Source organism: Carcharodon carcharias, chromosome 1 (genome assembly GCF_017639515.1).
Source record: "Carcharodon carcharias isolate sCarCar2 chromosome 1, sCarCar2.pri, whole genome shotgun sequence".
In the NCBI taxonomy this organism is placed as follows: Eukaryota; Metazoa; Chordata; class Chondrichthyes; order Lamniformes; family Lamnidae; genus Carcharodon; species Carcharodon carcharias.
The window spans coordinates 143,804,058-143,820,007 of NC_054467.1; the positions used below are offsets into that span (position 1 = coordinate 143,804,058).

The 15,950-nt window shown below is 45.2% G+C and overlaps 1 protein-coding gene across 1 annotated transcript in view; it reads right to left on the reverse strand.

The window, feature by feature from the left end:
• Positions 1 to 635: 635 nt before the first annotated feature.
• LOC121275419 (protein YIPF5-like) overlaps positions 636 to 15,950 on the reverse strand; it is a 66,671-nt gene continuing 51,356 nt past the window's right edge. The window contains exon 6 of the mRNA XM_041183005.1: positions 636 to 798. Within this exon, the coding sequence (XP_041038939.1) occupies positions 636 to 798 (163 nt within the window). The remainder of the gene's footprint in view (positions 799 to 15,950) is intronic.

Below are 15,950 nucleotides of genomic sequence, written 5' to 3' on the forward strand. Positions count from 1 at the left end.
TTATAAATTCATTTGTGACTTCAATAAACTCAGTTTTTCTTGCACCAAAACCAGTTGTCTACTGCACTTTGTCACAACCCCCAAATAAGTCCAAGGTCTAGAACCCAGGGAGTGGGAGCGATTCAAACCACTCAGAAGTCAGAGGTGAAACTAACACACACCACCACCCACTACACAATTAACTATGCAATGTATAAATCGTCATGTTCTCTCTTTGTGGTCATATGTCTTCAAGGTGTTATATCTTGTGATGGGAGCTCAGAACTGAATGAATCCTCTGTGACTGGCTCCTTTGCTGGCAAACTGTGTTGTTTTAACTCATTAAATTGCAGTAAGTCTCCAATGCACAATTTAGTAAGGGGAGCAAGCTGATCTGTGCCTAAATTCCTTGGGCTTAGGTAAGTAAAATGTGACCCTATGGAAAGGAAATATACACTCCATAATGAAGCTCTATTAATACAGATATCTCAGTAACATGTGGAAAAACTTGGCAAGCCCAAAAGCAATACAGTGTGCACAGGCTTTAAAGGTAACTATGTTTTTATTATTATTGAATCTCAAAATTGCATTAAGGAAAACATAATGTATATTTAAAACAAAACTGAAACTGTACATTTAGCATTGAAATCACAAACTTAGAAAACTGTCAGAAGTGCAAAGATCCCATACAGTAAGGCACAAGGGTAGGCGACAAGAAGCTGTTGTCCTTCCATTGCCAATGTAGAGATAAACATTTTTGAGGCTGATAGACTGCACCATCCAATGACAATCAAAGCGAGCGGGATTCCAATCACTCCCCTGTGATTAACAAGAAAGAGCACGTTATGTCAGACCTAATCAGCCTCACAATGCCAAATCCAAATATTAAATAAATCTTCTGCTATTTGCATAATTTCTTTCAAGTTTGGCTGCATTTCAGTCTAAGAAAACAATAAAGATTAGTATACTGAAGTGTAATCAATATGGGGAAAATGATGAGGATGGTGGGTTTTGATTTCTTCACTTCAGCCAATGCAGCTGCTGCAGGAATCAAATGCAGAAATCAGAAAATAGGTTAACTCAAAATAGGAGTAGGTTTTGTGAGTAAAATGTAATAATTAGTTTCTTTCTTAAATCTAGAGCCTGGAAATTATAGAGGAAGATGTTATCCTATGAATATCTAACACAATTGCACTGAGGCAATAACCTGCTCATTTTAAATGTGTTAACAATTCCATTAAAATAGTTAATAGAGCAATTTGATATTAACAATCATACAGTAACACAGCCTGCAGTGATTTCCAGGCTGATGAATTATTCAACCATTGGTTTCACCCTTTTTGCAGGCAACTTTTTTTCTTTATTCATTCATGAATGTAGGTGTCGCTGGCAAGGCCAGCATTTGTTGCCCATCCCTAATTGCCCTTGAACTAAATGGCTTGTTAGGTCACTTTATAGGGCAGTTAAGAGTCAGTCACATTGCTGTGCTGTGGGTCTGGAGTCACAGGTAGGCCAGACCAAGTAAGGACAGCCGATTTCCTTCCCTGAAGGACATTAGTGAACCAGATGGGTTTTTGTGGTGATTGATGATTGCTTCATGATCACCATCACTGAGGATAATTTTATATTCCAGATTTATTAATTGAATTCCAATTTTACCAGATGCCATTTGAATCCATGTCCCCAGAACATTAGCCTCAGCCTCTAGATTGCTAGTCCAGTGACATTACCACTATGCCACCGTTTCCCCAACAACTCACACAAAATGCAGTTAGTTATTTCTGTTACAAAACTTAATGTTATTTTAAACTGTGAACTTCTCTCCGTTCTTAGTCATTTCCCCTGAAGACTGCATTGCCACCCACCACAGCTCCATCACTGAAATGATGCTGGCTACAAAATTCAACTCCTTAGTGTGTGGTTTTGTAGCACTTGTTTGGCTTCAAAATGGCATCCGGTGCAAGCACGTACATCTCATGCTGTAACAGATGATATCTGAAACATCTTCCAGTTTGCCATTAGTTCTTTAACAAGGGAGGTCACTATAAGGCTCTGCATTCGTACATTTCATTTTCTTCTGCCTCTGGAGTGAATATGCTGCTTTATGAAGATTTCAGGTTTTCTTACGGTGCAGGGTGCCATTGCTAACCATTGTCTGCTTTGAGATATGCCATAACCGAAAAGGATTTCAATCCCTCAATGTTCAGCTGGTGTGAGACCATAGGCAGAAGGAGAGTATCATGCAGGTCAATGTCCATTATCCTGGCAACAGTCATGATGCCTTCATCCTGTCTGCTACCCTGTGCTACCCTGATAAACCAGTGGGTGGCTATTGGGTGGCAAAGAACTATCCACTGACAACATGGTTCATGACTTCAGGGCACAAGCAACTTGCATGTGGGTTGTTTGCACACAAGAAAAGCCATACTGCCACATGAATTGTTTTAAAGCAGACCATTGGTATGCTAAAATAATGCTTCTGCTGCCTAGAACACTCCAGAAGAGTCCTATAGTATGTGGCACATTGGCTGTGAAGAGTTGCGCTGCATACTATACAATCTTACCATAACGAGGGAACAGCCCTTACCACTAGCTATATGGTAACCAGCTGAGGAGGAGGGTGAAGAGGAAGAGGAGGAGGAAGAGGAGGCAATCAGCATATCGCCTATCTGCTGGGCTGTCTGAACGACTCATTGAACAGCAATATCAGTAAACATAAGCCCAATTACCCATTCACCAACAATCCCATTCCTTCCCTTCCCTTTTGTTCATTTGGGGAACAATATAAAACAAAAGCCAGCACAAAATACGCATTCCAATCCAATTTATACATCCAGCCATGACATATTTTATACAAATGTCTAATCACCCTTGTGCATTCCCTTAGTCTTCCACGTGCCTTTGCCAAGCCTGGTGCTCCTACACAAAGCTACTCCAGTTGCGGGAAAGCTATGAATTTACAGTGGGGAGGGTATGCAGCTGGCCTTGCATTGTGACGTTGAGCAGCTCTCAGGCTGTACCACCCCCACATGGGCAGCAGCAGTTTGGGCTGCTGGCTGACAGGCAACAGCAGCAAGGGTGGAGTAGCGGGGATTGGAACATGAACGCTTGTCATCTTGATAGAGGGCAACAGATTTTTGCTTCAAGGAGTCCACTGTCACTCTACCGGGGCAGCATCTCAGCCACCTTAGTAATCCGTTGGAGGGTAGATTGCTGGACTGCTGTGACACTCTTCAAGACCCCATGAGCACTGGAATCAACAGCCATGACAGCAGCAGCCTAAGCCTGCATGGTAGCAATTTGATCTTACATGACCTCAGTCTGAGCTTCCAAGGCAGCATCGAAATATTGGATGGCTGTTGCTTTTGCAGCGAAGGAAGCTGAGCCATCAGCCATCACACACAGCGTTATAGTTCGATTCTTAAGCACGCTATTGTAATTGGCCACCATTTACACACTGGGAGGGATGAGTTTCAACCTCTGTGCAAAGCCCAGTAACAAATTTAGAGCCAGACGGTTCCATGTTCCTTAACATTGCGCTGAGGCTTTCTAACAGGCCTGCCAATGCACTAAGCATTTCATGTGTATGCCCATCAGCCTTCTTCTGTAGTCCAATCCATCAAAGTGTTTATCTGAGTCCGATCTGCAGCAGAACTCATGTGCAACCTTGCCCTCTGGTGAGTTAGTACCTGTGCTACACTTGCATCCTGTCTTGGCTGCAGGTCACTCATGCCCGCGGTCTTACCATACATATATCCCACCTTTACAGGCAGAATTTTGATGCCAGCATGCAGGGACGGGCCCGACACACCGACGTGTAAAATGACGTGATGACGTCGGGCGTGCACCCTGACGTCACTGAGTGCCATCGCGATATTTCGGTGGGCGGGCGCTATGAACTCTGAGGTGCACCCGCCATTAATTAACGGGCCACTTAAAGCCTTTGAGCCATTAATACACCCGATTTTTCAGAGCCCGTGTGATTTTCAGAGCGTTGCATGGGTGCAAAGGACAGGCGAGTGGGCCATATTTTTAAAAACCTCATCTATGGCCGGGATTAGAGGGATGAGTGGGCTCACTGATACTAGTTGTTAATCATTTACTTTAGAAACTTACTGCTTGTTTGTGTGAATAAGAGAACTGCAAATCTCTTCAGAGCTGCTTTTACAGGGATAACAGGTTTCAGGTCAGGACTTTGGAGTAAACAACATTCTTGGGGCCTTGCAGGTTTCAGGCAGCCTTCCCTTACCCTGGGAATAGGGTCTATGCTCTCCACTGGAGGCACCTACTCTGAGGAGGAAGAGAGGGCCAGATGAGGCAGGAGGCCAGGAGTCCAGATTCAGCCTCCAGGGGAGCCACCTATGGGAGGACAGGCCCAGGCACAGGGGACACAGGGCCAACAGCGAAGTGCAAGGCAGAAGGGGCCACAGAAGACGCCACTATCCTGCTGCCAGGGTTTACAGGCAGCGATGCAGCTACCTCAATATGTCTGAGGGGCAGTGCCGAAGGAGGCTCCGTCTCTGAAGGGAGACAGTGATCTCCATCTGTCAGATGATAGGCCCTGAGATCAGCTCCAACTGTGTGGGTGGGCAACCCATGCCAATGGTGCTGAAGGTCATGGCTGCCCTCAACTTCTATGCCTCCAGCTCTTTGCTGGGATCAGTGCGAGGTCTCTGCAGAGTCTCCCAGTCAGCTGTCCTCACTTGTGTCAAGCTGGTGACAGACACTCTGTTCAGGCGTGCATTGACTTTCATTGATTACCACTTGGACGATGCCAGCCGGACACAGCAAGCCACAGGCTTCGTGTCCATTGCTGGGCACTAGGGTGCAATTGATTGCGCACATGTGACCATCAAGGTGCCAGGACTGAGCCGGGTGCCATTGTCAACAGGAAGGGCTTCCACTCCATGAACGTGCAGATAGTGTGTGATCACAGGATGCTGATTCTACAAGTCTGTGCAAGGTACCCTGGCAGCTCCCACGACGCCTACATCCTCAGACACTCCCAGGTGCTCTTCAGTGCCCCAGCCTGGCTGGATGGATGGCTGCTGGGTGACAAGGGCTATCCCCTCAGGTGGTGGCTCATTACACCTCTCCACCATCCAAGAACAGGAGCTGAGCAGCGGGACAATAGGAGCCACATCTCCACAAGGGCTTTGGCAGAGAGAGCCAACAGTCTTCTCAAGATGCGCTTCCGATGCCTGGACCATTCAGAGGGCACACTGCAATGCCCCCAAGATTCTTTGTCACTGATAGTGGTTGCATGCTGCACTCTCCACAATTTGGCGCTGGAGAGGGGGATGCATTGGAGGAAGAAGATGTAGATGCAGATGCTCTGGCTGCAGACGATGAGTCCAGTAGTGAGTCCGAGGATGAGCACTGGAGAACGCTGAGGGGATAGACACTGACCCAGATAACCTCCAGGGAGGCAGAGATGCCCGGGAGGCTTTGCCCAATGATCCTTCAGCTAGCCCACCACAGATGGGCTTCCAGCACATGCCAGGGCTGTAGGCTCCATACTCGATACCTGAGAGCAACATCTGCCTGGTTAGGAACATTGACCATGTGCCTCGTCAATAAAGCTCAATGACAAACAAGTCACTCAAAACTTCATGGGTTCCTGTATGCCCGAAGAAGTAAGGGAACACCCTGAGCCTTGTTGAGAATTAAAACATTTAATGATTTCATGCTACAATACAGAAATGAAAGTGCATTAGAAAGTGTTAAACAGTACACCGAATGAGAAGCAACACAAAATCACCAGTGATAAGCCCATGTTGTGCCTAAGGTGCTTTACACTTACGTTTATGGGTGCTACATCTAGATGCTCCCCCCTCACTGACACTGACATTGGGGACAGCCTGCTCACTCTGCTGTCCTATTGGCCTTGATGACCTTGGCGGGCGTCCTCTGGCCCGTGGAGCCTGTGATGGCCCTGACTGGGAGAGGGCAGCTAATGGCACAGCTGGCATCTCCCCGGTCACTGCAGCCTCACTGGGTGCCACAGTCACTGGCAGAAGGGTGGAGGAGCTGCTGCCCTGATCCTGAGTGCCCTGAGAGGAGCCCACAGAGACGACAAGCAGCTTGTGCGCCAACATCAGGTCGCTTTGGACCTCCCTCCTTACCATTGGTGGATGGGCACCTTGCTGGGTTACTGGGTGCCAAATCCATCTCCCACACTGACACTGGCCAGTTGAGGTCATTGCCGGTGCGAGGGCTTGCAAGTCCAAGTGCATCCCCAGGAAGCTCTGATTGTTCTCCTGGAGGAGCCTCTCCATGAGATTCACAACCCTCTCCATGGAGGAAGCATTGCGCTCGGCCATGAAGGTCAATGCGTTGCTGATGCTCCAAATGGACTCCTCCATCACAGAGACCATGGCACACATTCCCTCATGTATCTCCCCCAGATCCTCCCGCAGACCCTGCTGGACTTCCAGCATCTGCTGCCTCAGGGACGACTTCAGAGGCACATCATCAGCCACTGACTGAGCATGTTCCTGGTCCCCAGCAGTCCTCCGACTGCCGGTGCCATGGGCACTCTCTGCCTCCACCTGCACCTCAAGCTAGTGAAGTGCCCTCACCACTGTGCCCCAGGACATTAGCCAACGATCTTATCCCCACCAAGGTACTGATATCTGCACCGGTGCCTGCCTGGCTGAGATGGTGTGATGCTGGTGCATGTATCTCTTCAGGGCCCTCAGGTGTCAGTGGTGGGCCCTCTGCCTCCTCAGTCCGGGCATGCTCCGGTGAGGCTGAAAGGAAGAATAAGGACATTTGATTAGTTGATGTCATAACACTGTTAATGTGCACGCCTGGCCCCCGGATCAGGATGCGCTCCTCCTTCTATAATCATTGGAAAACCCATGTTGGATGCTGAATTCAATAAACAGTCAACAGTGAAATGGTTGTAATGACAGACATTGTGACCTCAGTGCACGGCACTCTTACCTCCCCCGGCACCTCAACGTCATCGCTACAGATTGACCTGGGCGTGTGGCGCTTTTCCAGTTTGAGAGCCTCCTGCTTGTATCTGGTGAGTATGAGTAATTGGGCCTGGCCTCTGCCAGACCACATCCATCCAGCGTTATTGTGTGCAGTCTTCTCCTGAAAGGAGAGAGGAGCATTGATTAGTTCACCCTGTACCTGCCTTGCCATTGCAGCCCTGTGACACCCACCTGAGTGAAACGTGCAGGGTTCATCTGATTTGTGAGCCTGGAGCAGCCGCACACTCACTCCAGGCAGCCAGGGCTGATCTCCTTGCCCAGAGGCTGCCTCCATCACATTTGCCACACACTGAATGACCTTCCAAAGAAAGGAAGCACTACCGCTTAGAATGACAAGGGCAGTAGATGGGTGGCTGCCCCACCATCTGGAAGCTCCCCACCCAGTCAGTCAGCATCCTGACTTTGAAATGTTTTGGCATTCAAGCACTTCGCCGAGGTACAGGTCCTTGAGGTCACCCCCAACACAGTACTGTGGGTGTTAGTGCACCACATGCAGCGGATACTGTTGCCCTCTCAGGGGCAACTAGGCATGGGCAATAAATGCTGGCTCACCCAGCAAAGGCCGCATGCCATGAATGCTTGAATGCACTAACTAAATTCAGAGTTGGGAAGGTGCCGTGGAGGCCAATCCAACTGCGGTGCTAAGTGACCTGTGCCAACACGGTGCTCATCCTTCCTGATTGCAAGAGATCGTTGAACTGCTTGTGGCACTGTACCCAGGTGCATCGCACCAAATCGTGTGCACTGACCCTTTCTGCCACCTCCTCCCAGGCACGTTTTGTTATGTCGGGAGATTCTCCTCCTCCCGTCCCTTAGTACGATGATCTCACATGTGCTGCGACCTACTCGAGGAGGGCAGCGGGGCACTCATCCAAGAATCTTGGGGCACAATGCCCAAACTGCTTTCTGAGAGCGCTTTCGGGCATCTTCTGTGCGCCATTGTTGCCAGCCTTTGGAAGGCTGCCTGCGCCGTTTTTAAACAGGCCGCCATTGGACCCAGTGGTCATTGGACTCCCCCATCGCCCACCCCCTCCCGCTGGTTTTGGGAGCCGCGATTCACGCAGAGCAGGCCTTAATTGGCCCGCCCGCGTAAAATGGCGGTGCGGAGCAGATTGCGGGTGGCGATCGGCTCCGCGCCCAACCATGCCCGCTCCCGCCCAGCCCACCCGATATGCTAAAAATTCTCCCCTAATGCTATCCTCTAAGCTACACAGTATTGTCATGACCTGAGCTGTTGCTGTGAGCATGAAATTGAGTGATGATGTTTCTTCTTTATCACTCTTTTGTTACTCTTCCACCACTGCTTGAACAAGTGGCAATTTTTGGGTATTTGAAAGGATAAAGGCACAAGGGTAGGGTTGTGGTGAGGGAGAAGACAAAGTGTTAAGATCCCCATGGAGACTGACAACTTGTCAAAAGAAATTTGAACTTCTGGTTAATAACTAAATGAATGACACAATAGAACACAAAGCACTATTGGCTAAACACTACTTTTGTAGGAAAATCATACTTTAAACTATAGCACGAAACTTTTAACACAACTGAAAAATACACAAACATTGTCCTTAAAGCAGATATTCAATTCTCCCAGAATCAGCTCGCAAGGGTTTACTTCTGACCTTTTCCATTCTTTGCCAGAAAGCTATTAACTCCAGAACTTTCTTTCACGGTGCGGGTTTTTCTGGAGACCTCTCATTCTAGCTAAAGCTAGGCAAATCTTCCAGCCTCACTTAAACTCAATGGCCTGAATCTTCGGCTCGGCGTGCGTCCCAACGTCACCGCGCATCATTTAGATTTTCAGTTCGGCGGGCACACTGCTGAGTCAGCTGCGCGCCTGCCGAACTGTCAAAGGCCTATTTAGGCCATTTAAAAAGGCAGTTAAGCAATTACCTGAGCTGCCCATCCAACCTTAAAGTTGGCAGGAAAGGGAAGAGCCCAGACGGCCTTCGCATTTTTCATGGAACCTCATCCATGGGCAGGATGAAGGATTTTAAATTTTTACACAAATTTTTATTAAAATTAATGCACATGTTCCAGCTCATGTGGCAGTTTCAAATGAGGGGACATGTCACAAAAATTATTTCTCCTTAAATAAACTTTTAAAACTTAAAACTTATCTCGCATGCACATAAAAGAGCGCACTCCAAAATCAGGCAACTTCCCCTCCCCCCTAGCACAGGGAGCGCACAGCACTTCTGGGTGTGCATCATGCTGGGTGGGCCTTAATTGGCCTGCCCATATAAAATGGCAGCACGGACCCAATCAGGGGCGCAGATTGAGTCCGCCCCCGCACAATCTACCCAACGGCGGGGGGTAGTTCTACTCCATAAATTTGGTCTTTCCAAACCAATTGTGAGTTCTCATCTGCATTCCTGAGCAATGAAGCATAGAAACTTTTGACCTTTACCTGCTCTCCCACCCGCTGCCACCCCCAGACCGTGGCAAACTGAGTTAAGAGTTTTCATAAGAAATAAGAACAGGAGTGAACCATTTGGCCCCTCGAACCTGCTCTGCCATTCAATAAGATCATGATTGATCTTCTTGTGTTTCAATTTCCACATTCTCATCTAACCCCGATAACCTTTGACTCCCTTGTCTAACAAGAATCTATCTACCTCTGCCTTAAAAATATTCAATGATCCCGCCTCCACCACCTTCTGAGGCAGAGAGTTCCAAAGTCACACAACACTCTGAGAGAAAAAAATTTTCCTCATCTCTGTCCTAAAAGAGTGACCCCTAATTTTAAAACAGTGTCCCCTAGTTCTGGACTCACCCACAAGAGGAAACATCCTTTCCACATTCACCTTGTCAAAGCTGTTCAGAATCTTGTATGCTTCAGTCAAATCACCCCTCACTCTTCTAAACTCCAATGGAAACAAGCCCAGTCTGTCCAACCTTTCCTCATAAGGCAACCCACTCATTCCAGGTATCAATCTCGTAAACCTTCTTTGTACCGCCTCCAATGCATTGACATCCTTCCTTAAATAAGGAGACCAAAACTGCACACAGTATTCGATGTGCGGTCGCACCAATGCCCTGTATAACTGAAGGATAACATCCTTACTTTTATGTTCAATCCCTCTCATACTAAAGAATAGCATTCCATTAGCCTTCTTAATTACTTGCTGTACCTGCATACTAACTTTTTGTGATTCATGTACTAGAACACCTAGATCCCTCTGCACCTCAGAATTATGCAGCCATTCTCCATTTAAGTAATACTCTGCTTTTTTGTTCTTCCTGCCAAAGTGAACAACTTCACATTTCTCCACATTAAACTCCATTTGCCAGATCTTTGCCCACTCAACCTATCTATGTCCATCTGCAACCTCCTCATGTCCTCTTCACAACATACTTTCCTACCTACCTTTGTTATCTGAAAATTTAGCTACCATGTCTTCACTCCCCTCATCTAAGTCATTGATGTAAATCACAAAAAGTTGAGGCCCCAGTACAGACCCATATGGGACTCCACTCATCACATCTTGCCAATCAAAAAAAGGCCCATTATGCATACTCTCTGCTTTCTGCCAGCCAGCCATTCTTCAATCCATGCTAATATGTTACCAACCAAACCATGTACTTTTATTTTCTGTAATAATCTTTTATGTGGCACCTTATCAATCGCCTTCTGGAAATCTAAATACAGTACGTCTACAGTCTCCCCTTCATCCACTGTGCATGTTACTCCTTCAAAAAAATGCCAATAAATTGGTTAAACATAATTTTCCTTTCACAAAATCATGTTGACTCTTCCCTATTACCTTGAGCTCTTCTAAGTGCCCAGATCTAACCTCCTTAATGATCAATTCTAATAATTTCCCCATGATAGATGTCAAGCTAACTGGCCTATAGTTTCCTATTTTCTGCCTCCCTCCCTTCTTGAATATAGGGGTATTATTTGCTACTTTCCAATCTGTTGGAGCCTTTCCAGCATCTAGTGAATTTTGGAAAATTAACACCAGCGCATTGACTACCTCATTAGTCACCTCTTTTAAGACCCTAGGATGTGGTTCATCAGGACCTGGAGACTTGCCAGCCTGCAGCTCCATCAATTTGCTCAATATTGTTTTCCCATTGATTTCAATTTCATCAAGTTCTTTTCTCCCATTCACTTCCTGATTTGCAGCTATTACTGGAATGATTTTTGTTTCCTCTATAGTGAACACAGAAGCAAAATATTTGTTCATTTCTTCTACCATTTCCTTATTATCTACTATTAACTCCCCCACTGTCACTCTTCAGGGATATCTTAGAAATCCTTCCACCCTCAAAGTCCATTTCCATGGCAATATGAATCACATGGACCTTGCATCCAGGTAGAATGCTGATTAGCTATCCTTGAGAGCACAACTCTCTTTCATCCTAGAACAAAATGGACAGTTTAAAGCATAATTGTTTACAACTCGAAATTCTCAACACTTTTCTGGAAATTTGGAGACTCACAGTCTATCCATTTTAAACACACAGGCTGCTGCCATTGTCTCCAAATGTAAATAATATGGGTTCCCTTTAAACTCTAACAAACCACCCAGCCTTTTGCAAGGCAGGTTTCAGAATAGCTCACATGTCCCACATTCATTTCACTCTAAATTAAAGATGCTGTCCCAAACCATAGCCATCTTATAAACCTTATAATTATAACAAAATTAAGAAGTGCATGCTTACATCATCTGTAGCTTGCAAATCAGAAGAGATTGTGGGATGAAGTGGGATCTGAGGAGTATAAGGTATGAGGATACCATCAGCTTCTAGGATTTCAGTCCCACAACTGTCATGCCCTCGGCTATGAATGTTCCAATGATGGCAAGCACTGTCTCTTCCATGGGGGTAAAGACATGCAACTGCACCTGCCTCCCACCAGTTAGGTTAAGCTGCCTCCAATTATGTGTCACCTTACAAGAGAGAGGGAAGTATATTGGTGAGTTTGGTACAATTGCTTGAATGATAAGGCTGTCATGGTTAAATTGCTGTCAAAATGTGGAAGCTATGAGAAATGGGTTTGAAGCTTGCAGCTGCACTAAGTGTGTGAGTGTGAGGTGGGGCTATGAACATTAGCTCGGAGTTGTGATTGCTAGAGATTGTTGGTATGGGAGTAATGAGAGTGTGGTGCATTGAGCAGCATATGTGGCTAGTGGTACAGTTGGTGGAATATGGCATTTTTGGTGCAATTACTGAGCTTGACCATTTTTGTGGGGTCATTGAACTTTTTATGGCACGGCATGCAGGGCTTCAGAGTTTGATCCCTGGCATTAACCACAATAGCTACCTGATTCCTCTGCCTGCATAAAGTTGGAGTTGAGGGCATCCTGTACCCCACCCAACAATGGATGGATCACATCTTCGCTTCTCCTCACCTCTTGCACCAAGGCCTCTTTTGCAACGGCAGTGAATCTTGGAGCATGCTCTCTCCCCTGTTGCACCATAATTCACTCTTCTTGCTGCCCTGGCTCTCTTTCATAAACAATTTTAGCACCTACACCAGCCAGAATACGTTTTCTCTTTAAAAAGTGCAGGCTGCCTTTAACTGGTTACTAACCTCGCACAGGGTTTGGCCCCCTCCTAACATGTGCAGCCCTTCACCAACACATTTAATGCTGGCTGCACATGGTAATCATGCAAGTTAGCAGATACCACAAAGTTGGCATGCTGCACACATAGGAAGCAATGGGCACAGGTTAATCATGGAATGGCTGCATCTATTTTCAGGTACTTTCAAATTCCTACTCCTGGCCCCCAGGTAACTTTTATGAAGCACTATCGGTATATGATGGACTGATTTTGACTGTGTAAATACTTGTATGAAATTGTTTCTCCGACTGGATAAGAACAATATTTAAGGGGAGTCAAGCCTGTACCAATTTGTGCAAAACTGTGGTGTTCTCACTAGAAATTAGAATCACTTAGGACCCTTGTATTCAGCAGAGACAGGGTATTTTTATTTTGTCAGTGAAAATTGAATTTGAATCCAGATCCTGTGCTGACCCACTGCATTAACTTGTTTCTCCAAAATACAGCATTTTTCTATATTATATGGGTCTTATATTTGTCAAACATACCATATGTTACTGTCACCCAGTGCCTTCTTAAACAACTTTTTATACTGAAGCATGGCAAATTCCCACCAGTACTCCTTGGCAATTATCTGTCTTACTGATAATAGAACAGGAATAAAGAATACATCTATAGGTGAAAATCCATTAGCCAACAGAGGGTATAATGGTTATGTTTGCACAACGCTGATGTGCAGGGTGACTATTCAAATGCAGATAATATAACAGAATCAATCTTTGCAGGAATCTAATCTCCAAAAGTCATGTTTGTGCAATCATAGCAGCCGCAGTGACTGATGTGTTTGCCTATCGGATCTGAAAGAAATGATGATATTATGCCATACGTGGTTTTCATTTGTTTTTTTTTAAGTCTTTGCTGCTGAAATTATTCATATAAAAATGGAAAGGAATTCCATTTGGATTATCCTCTTCAAATGACTTGCCAGGTAGTGTTTAATGGTACTGTTATATGGTAAGTCATGATTTGACACTTGCTTAGAATAAAGTTTATCTATGTCCATGTGTGCATACAGTTGTGCAGAGCATGTTTAAAGAAAGATTTGCATTAATATGGCATATTTCCTGACCTCAGGGCACCCCAAAACACTACAATCGGGTAGTTGTTTTGGAAGTGTAGTTACTGTTGTAGTGCAGGCAATATTTCACAAAGGCCACAAACAGCATTATGATGATTATCAGATAATCTGTTTCTAGTGATGTTGGTTGAGGTATGGTGCAAGGAGATTTAAAGGTAGGTAAAATAAATAAGAAACAGGACAGAGAAAATAAATAAAGTGTAATTATATTCCATATCTTGGATCACTATAACATGGTGTGCGACTTCAACTGCGACCACCTGGCACAAAATGAGTCCAAAGGGGCAGTTACTTATACCCTCCAATCCCACTTCCTTCTCGCTGTATTCCCGTGATAACCTGCTCTTTTGGCAGGAGAGCAGGACACCTGCAGGAAAGAAGCACCACCTTAAGTTTTACATATGCAGATCAGGTCAAATGATATTATCAGGACCCCATCTGTAATTCCAACTTAAAGCCTGAGTATGGGGGACTGTCAGCTCCCATGCCAGGCAAAATCTGTCAGGAGCCAGATCCTGGGCCTGAAGAGGTCAGAAAGTAAGTTTTAAATTTGTTTTCCAGCTTTCTTTGTTGGGTCCAGATGGGCATGCGTGCGGCTTCAGGGCTTGGAAGGCTTGGGCCTCCCTTGCACCAGGCTAGGCCACTCCATCCCCGACAGGCTCGATTATGCAAGATCCTTCCAAATTGATTGCAACAAGACACATCACCGACTGCTGGGCGCTGTCCTCACAGATCTCAGGCTGGGCCCTCTGGCTGCTTGTTGGCAATCGCACTTGCCTGATTTTTAATTTAGTGGGAAGTTGGGCAGGGGACCACAGCAAGTTATTTTAATAAGGCTCTGCAGTTAAGATCGGCAGAGCCGCTATTCACTCCTGGCCTTGCTGACTGGGTTTTCTCCATGCTACCACACCCCTCCACACCAATCCCATCTCACCATTAATATCAGAACTATGATTTTTTAAGTGCAGCAATGAGTTGTACAACGGCAGTTCTGTCTGGGTTAATTCAAAATGTTTACACAGTCTGGTTTCACAGTGGTAAGAGTAATGCCACCTGCTATTATAGCTACTAATGTTAAAGCTAGTTCCCTTCTAACAGTTAAAAGTTCACTGGCAGTGAGAGATCTGTAAGTACAAGACCTGCACTTGTGCTTAAATGGAGCTGTACTTTGGGTAATGGTGTGAGCAGATGGTACAATCCAATGGCATCCCCATGCAGGACTCTCAAACCATTGGACAACACTCCAACTGCAACATACATTTGTGGCTTTGGAGATCTCTGCCATAATGTAAAGTTGGGATATTTCCTGCATTATCAATATTGTGAAAATATTTACATAATCGCTACACCACCAACTAGGGTCCCTAAGATCAAAGCCGCCAAGACAAGCTGTAAAGTGGAATTCGATGTATCTGGCAATTTGTGGGGTAGCACTAGAAACTATGACCATGAAAGCTAAGGGATTGTTGTAAAAACCAAACTGGTTCATTAATTTTCTCTTGCCCTGATTTAATCTGCTCTAAATGTGATATTAAACCACACTATATGGTTGACTCTCAGTACCCTCTCAAGTGATCTAGCAAGTGAATTATTTGTAGAAAACAATTGCTTCAAAGCACATCAGGGCAATGAGACAAGCAGTTTTGCTGACAAACAAAACATGCCAGTGATCTCAGTATCATCATTGTACATATAAAGACTGACTAATAGCATTGCCTAGGTGCCCTGAAAATACCAGGTCCAGTTTTAATTCAGGAGTTATCCTATATTTTATATAGAATTTTGGCTAGGTAAAAATGCTCAAATTTCAGTTGTTTTCTGTAACTGTTAACTAAAAGGCATTTGTTTCTGTCTTTCTCCACATATAGGGACATACACTGCTCCATCTGAGACCTCACTATGTTAAATTGCGTCAGGTATTTGCTCCTGGTTGTGGATGCCCTGTTGGCCTTTAAACTATAGCTAACTAAATTATAGATCTTTTATAAAACAATGATGGGTGAATTTATAGGTTCCCATAAGCTACAAATACATAATATGGATCAAATTATTGTATTGACTAACAAGTGTCAGAAGAGGTAAATCTTATCAGGGCAATAGAAATAGTAATATAAATCATTGGTGCTGGAGCAGACAATTGCCAATACTTAAAATCAACTGAAATTGCTTCAGTCATTCCGTTAAATGGAGGTGTGCCTGCAATCTCACATCAGTGCCTGCAGTCTAAAGATCAGCAGATTATTATAATAGTTGTCACTTTAGAGTGCCCTGCCAGTATCATTCTCACTTTTCTGCTTTTTTCCGATACTTTAGAAGCC